Here is a 6,409-nt window from a genome sequence, read left to right as displayed (position 1 = left end):
ACAAATAGAATTTTCAGAAAACAAATAAACATTTGAAACACTTTTACAAGTCCAAAAACAAATGATCGTTTGAGGAATTCAACCGGAAAATGTGGGTACTAACTCCGAGGTTGAACCAGTCTTGTGTGAAATTCTGTTTCTCTTCCCCCGTGTGTCGGGAGCGCGCATTGCAGCCAGAGAGGCGAATCTGACCATTTTCACGGCGCTCCTGATCATTTCTCGGTGAAAACAGCTCATATAATCATGTCAACATTGAAACATTCAGTTTAACCGGTTGCTCTTTTTACAAATTTGTTAAATAAATACATTAACGAAGTCTTCTTACACTGTTTTGTGTTGTTTTTTTTTTTTTACCGCCAAGAGAATCTGTATTTCTCTAGCTTTTGTCCCTTCAATCTGACAGAAATAAACGTCAGTCAGATTTCCAACACATAGTGTATTTTTAATTTTTTTATGCTGATATAAGAGGACGGAAACTGGCTGATAGCAGGGAACACAAATTAAGACGTCCTGCAAAGATGAGAGGGTAGAATTTCTGGTTAATCCCCTTCTAATGTAAAATATGACAGATTACTGGATTAAGGACATTTCTAGTATAACATATCACACATATCAATTTTAGAGAAACTGGAAACAGTTGCTCTTTATTTCCCAAAGATGTGGGAGGAGGAGAGGAGAGAATGGATGTTTCAGCTGAATGAAATAATCTGCTCCCCTCTATAACATGGGAAGAAATTAATGTACCTGCAAGTCTTTAACTGTACTTCTTCCTTTCTTCATCAACATCAAAACCTGTAGATTTGGTCATATTTACTCTTTATTTGCAAAAATTAAAGGAGGGGAACCATATATTTCAGCTGCCTTGAAATTGGTCAGATTTTTTAGATTTTATAATGTTGGTTTGCACCTCCTGGCCACCGTAATTATATCCATATATAGAACAACACCGAAATATCAACTTTAAACGCTATGTTTTTTTTTTTTACATTTAGTTTTGTTCGTTTTTTTAACAAGTTATTGTTTTTTATCGTTTATTTCCTAGTTTATTTTTTAAATTTTTTATTGTTATATCTGTTTATGTGGAAAAAATTTATTCAGAATATTATGATTTATGATAAAAAGATATAAATACCAAAACAAAATGATAAAGTAACAAAATCATCCTAGTTAAAAATTAAATGTTGTAGTTTGATTGACAAAAGTTAGAAAAACATCATAAAATAGATGCAAAAATCTGAAATATATTTCAGATATATTTCAAAAGAATAAATATTAGATGGATTAAGTTTGTTTATTCTATTTTTTTCTAAGAAATGTATTGTTCAATGATATATAACTAGGTTAATTACAAACTTTTATATTGATTACTATATAGAATATCTTAGTTAATGAGTTGTTAATTGGTGAATAAAATATTTAATGCTATGTTTTTATTTGAAAATATATTATTTAAAGTTCATTCACCTTATTTTTTCTTGATTTTGCTTCACAAACATCAATTTAAAAAGTATTTTAAACTTATAAGTTAAGAGAAGTTAAGGGAAATTTACATTTGAAAAATATATATACGTACTTGAAAGACCAGAAACATGGATATTAGTTTTAAATAAAAGTTATGGTGTGAAAAAATGTATGACTGTAACTTAAATAGATTTTAATAAAATATTTCTGGTTCTAGGAGCGTCTGAGGAAGTCGGAGGCTCTGAAGGATGAGCTTTCCAAATTCCTGCAGGAGCACGGGAACCTGGGTACTTGGCTGGAACAAAGTGAGCAGGAGATGCGTTCCCTGGGGGAAGGAGAAACCGACGCACAGGGCCTGAAGGACAGGCTGGAGGAGCACAGAAAGGTGCAGCAAAGATTATAATAATCAGAGATGGCAAAAGTACTCACTTTCCGTACCTGAGTAAAAATACAGATACTTGTGTTAAAAAATACTCTGGTAAAAGTGGAAGTACTGATTAAACTTCTTTACTCAAGTAAAAGTAACAAAGTACAGGCTTGTAAATTTACTTAAAGTATAAAAGTAAAAGTAGAAACCACTTTTTTCATGCCGTTGCCTACATTTTAAATGGATGTCTGCCAATAGGACTAGATCTCCGTTGTGTTCATTTTCAATCATCTCGTCGTCCATGCTACTATGCTAACGCCACCGCCACCAAGCTGCAATGATTTGCCGCCAATGAATACCGCCGAATCTGTCGATTCATCTTGTAGTGGTGCGTCAAATGCAACGTAGATTCCCATCCAATTAGATTGAATTTGGTATTGATGACGTGAAAAATAATAACGGTAACTCCATTGAAATGATTCAAAACTAAAGTAACGAAACAATTTTTTTAAATGTAAGGAGTAGAAAGTACAGATATTTGTGTAAAAATGTAAGGAGTAGAAGTAAAAAGTCACCATAAAAATAATTAGTAAAGAAAGTAGAAATATCAGAAAAATCTACTTGAGTACAGTAACGAAGTATTTGTACTTCATTACTTCCCATCTCTGATAATAATACTAAACCAAAATCTTCTTTTTCCACACTTTAAGCTGCTCAGAGAGAAAGACTTTGAAACTCTTTGAATAGAAAAGGTTTCTGTTGCTTTAAAGGAACGAAAGGAGCTGATAAATATGCTGTTATTAACGTCACAGAGCTCCATTCTGGGAGGATTTCCTTCTTTAATCATCCATGTAGAAAGAATTAGAATCTATTAACCCTCTCTAGACTATCAAGCTTTTCCATCTAAGCTTCCCTGAGAAACTCCAGCCTAGAAGTTCTGGTTAAAAGGTCTCCAGATGTAAATGTTTGTTTTCCCACAGAGATTCCTGGGCCTTCTGCTCATAAAGATGTTTTCCCGTTAAATTCAACAACAAACACGTCGATTGATCCGAATGTGTTCCTTTCCAGCTCGGCGAGGACGTGATCTGCCACAAGGCCGACCTTCGCTTTGTTTCCATCTCCGGTCAGAAGGTTCTGGACTCGGTTCAGGGAGCTTTGGAGCAAGCCAAAGGTTCTGATCCGTCTCTGGAAGGCATCAAACAGCTGGTGTCTGACAAGCTGCAGGACGCCAACCACAGATACACCACCCTGCACACCAAGGTGAGGAGAAGCGCTGAGATCCTCCTCTTCGCTTTGAGGCGGTTTTCTGATGTTTGATGTTTGTTGCTCAGTCGTCAGAGCTGGGCGGCCGTTTGTCCGGCCTGTTGGAGCGGTACCAGCAGTACCAGGATGAAGTGGTCTCCCTTCATTCCTGGCTCAGCACTCATGAACAAAACCAAAGCGTCACCAAGTCCAGCAGTGACACCGACCCGCAGAACCTCCAGGACGCGCTGCGACAAGTTCAGGTGGTGAATGCGCTCCTTCACAGAAATAAAGAGCCGTTTGTCGGACGGTGATGGATGATTGGATGTTCTGTGTCTGCAGCTGCTGCAGGACGAGCTGGCCGAGCGCTCGGTGCAGCTGGAGAAGGTGAAGAGAGCAGGAAGAGATCTGGTCAGCACCGAGGAATCTCCGTCTCTGAAAGCCGTGGACATCCTCTGCGCCGCAGGTGGCTTCATCTCTCCGACGGTGACTCTTCTCACAGCTTTCAGATTTACTGATGCACTGTCTCTGCTGCTCTCCCACATCAGACGGGTTGGAGAAAAGATTCGGCAGCCTTTCTGCGTCCGTCTCTGAGCGAGCCGAACATCTGCAGACGGCTGTGGCTCAGTCTGTGAGCGTCCAGGAGGGCCTGAAGGGTCTGCTCAGCTGGCTGGACAAGCTGGTTCTGAACCCCAGACCAGTGAAACCCACAGCGCTGGCTGTGCAGGATGCTCTGACCCAGAACCAGGTAGGGATAATCAAAGCTACTTTAATAATTTTTTCTTACTGACTGCTTTGTTGAATTTTTTTTTCCTTTTTCCAGAAACTTCGGCAGGAGCTGCTCTCCAGGCAGGGCAGCGTGGAAGCAACCCGCGACTCCCTCTCCAAGCTCCTGCAGAGTTCTGATGCGGCTGCAGCACCGGGCCTCCACGGCAGCCTGGACGAACTCACCCAGCGATACACCGCAGCCCAGACCAGCCAGGCGGAGCGGGAAGCAGAGCTCAAAGGGCTGCTGCCCAGACTGGAGAGCTACGAGCGGCTGGGGACCGACCTCCAGGCGTTTACCCAGAGCAGACTGAAGGCCCTGAGCCCGGTGGGCCAGCCGGACCGCAGCATGGGCGACTACAGACAGACCATCGAGGTCAGCAGAGCGCACGCACGACATCCACACAATAGAAGCTTCTACATTGTTCTTAATCTTCCTCCTTTGCACGCTTCCAGGAGGTAAAATCTGAGCTGGAGCAGGAGACGGGCCAGCTGAAATCCTTCTGCAACCTCGGCACCGAGCTCAGCCAATCCAGAACCCTCAGTGATACTCAGAGTCTTCTGGATAACGTCAAAGGTGTGACTGAAGGGTTCACAAAGCTGGAAGAAAACGTCAATGAAAGGTAAGAAGGGAAAAAAGTTTGCTTATTACACAAGGGGGCGCTAGGTAGCCATCAAACTGTCATCTTAAAAACCCTTTAAAGTAGAAGTCAGTTCAGCAAGGAATGATCAATGGATCATTATCTATTCCTAAAACTAATACTTTCATAGATATTTAAAGCATTTAGCGATCACTGAGTCTGGGAGCGGCCATTTTTTGCCCAAATATAGTAACCCCCCCGGCAGTGACGTCACGCTGCGGTAAGCCTAGCGCCATTCTCCCCGCTTTACAAGCTAAATCAATGGGAACTATTAGACACATCTGCAATCAACAACAATTATTGAAGATTTCCAGAGGACTTCACCATTGAAATTCACCAGAGCTATAGTGAAACTGACAATGCCCACGTGCATGGCAGCTGGATGCTGGAATACATCGGGTAAAAGTAAAAAAAAAAGTTATTCCACCTTTCTGGTTCCTGATCCTCCACGGACGGGTTGGTCGTTGGATCGCCAACTTGAAGAGGGAGGATTTGCCATCGAACTTCTGGCCAGAGAAAAAACCCGTAATATGTAGCCAACATTTGGAAGAAGAATGTTTTCAAGATGACTTGGATAATAGCGCGTTGTGACAAACACCAGATACAGCACTGGGACTTGATCAACAGCCGATACCGCACCGTGACGTCACTAACCAGTAGGTGGCAGTAGAGTTCTTTGACAAACATGGATGCCTCCAGTAAAGAACATTCACATGAAAATTACTCTGAATTAAAAACACTTTATTATTGAACAGTATGTAATAATTTCATATTTAAAGTACTTTTAGTAGTTTGAATTCTGAATATGAGCGGACTTCTCCTTTAAAGGCACACAGCAGGTGTCGGATGTTTTTAAGAAAAAAAAAAACTGAATCTGGAGGACTGGGACTGAAAATCAGCCCGACATTTCTACAATCTGCTCTCTACCTCTGCAGCCTTCATCAAACAGCGGTTGCCATGCCAACCCTGTTTGACGGCATCTCAAGGAGGCATTTATAAATACCAGCGTTCTCCTTCAGATGTATCGGATTAGATTTCTGTGTTCGGAGGCCATCATGTGAACTCAGTCGGCAGCCGACGGCTGAAGAAGGACCGGAGAAACATTTCTGTGTGTCATCAGGAGGCATGGATGCCGTTACACAGTTTTCCTTCACTGTGTGATTCTCAGAGCTAATATAAGCAGCGTGAACACGGCTCATTGTGCGTCCTGTAAACGGCCCTCTCGGATAACTCGCTGCCTCGGATCCCAGAGGAGAGAAAATAGCAGCTCGATAATGATAGCTCTCCGCTCCAGACGGCTTCTCAGGGCTGTTTTGTCCACAAACACTCAGGACGAGTCTGGCTCATACTTTCACACACATTACCAACAAAGAGGCAGAGGTCAGGGCTGTGTTAGCGCCGCCTCAGGGCCTCAATGCTTCATACGGAGAAACACTGAATTATTTCTTATGCGACAAGAAACTCTTTCGCCAGACGGAAAAAAGATGTCCTCAAAAACCCTTTCTGGGTTCTGTTTGCTGTTAGTTTGGCAAAACTATAAAATAGAAATAAAACAACTAAGAATAAACTGAACTTCGCCAATAATCAAAAACAGATATTTTTTTCAGTTTTAAGAGATTAAAACTACATTTAAAGTACAAAAAAAACATTTTTGTCCAACAGAAAAATTTATTTATATGAGCAACAAAGAAAAGACCATCATAAAAAAAGCATATACATATTAATATTATTAAAGATACTCAAGGATGAAAAGGATTGATTAAAAAATTTACAAAATCTTTCTTAGAATTTTGTTTTTTTTTTTGCTAGCAACAAAAAATGTTTCACTAGTTATTTAGTTTTTTTCAGATTGAGTTTTGCTAATTGCATTTTGTGCACATTGACCAATAAAGTTGTTTTGCTAACGTCCAGCAGACCAATAGAAATGCATCTT

At 40.8% G+C, this 6,409-nt stretch overlaps 1 protein-coding gene across 1 annotated transcript in view; it reads left to right on the top strand.

The window, feature by feature from the left end:
- LOC107090174 (microtubule-actin cross-linking factor 1-like) overlaps positions 1–6,409 on the top strand; it is a 186,697-nt gene that overhangs the window by 67,833 nt on the left and 112,455 nt on the right. Inside the window, exons 41-47 of the mRNA XM_015383416.1 lie at positions 1,679–1,846; positions 2,897–3,088; positions 3,160–3,333; positions 3,413–3,536; positions 3,619–3,818; positions 3,894–4,211; positions 4,292–4,458. Coding sequence (XP_015238902.1) covers positions 1,679–1,846; positions 2,897–3,088; positions 3,160–3,333; positions 3,413–3,536; positions 3,619–3,818; positions 3,894–4,211; positions 4,292–4,458 — 1,343 coding nt within the window. The remainder of the gene's footprint in view (positions 1–1,678; positions 1,847–2,896; positions 3,089–3,159; positions 3,334–3,412; positions 3,537–3,618; positions 3,819–3,893; positions 4,212–4,291; positions 4,459–6,409) is intronic.

This window comes from Cyprinodon variegatus, unplaced genomic scaffold, assembly GCF_000732505.1.
Source record: "Cyprinodon variegatus isolate N-32 unplaced genomic scaffold, C_variegatus-1.0 Scaffold284, whole genome shotgun sequence".
Taxonomy (NCBI): domain Eukaryota; kingdom Metazoa; phylum Chordata; class Actinopteri; order Cyprinodontiformes; family Cyprinodontidae; genus Cyprinodon; species Cyprinodon variegatus.
This window is presented reverse-complemented; position numbering and strand designations above follow the sequence as displayed.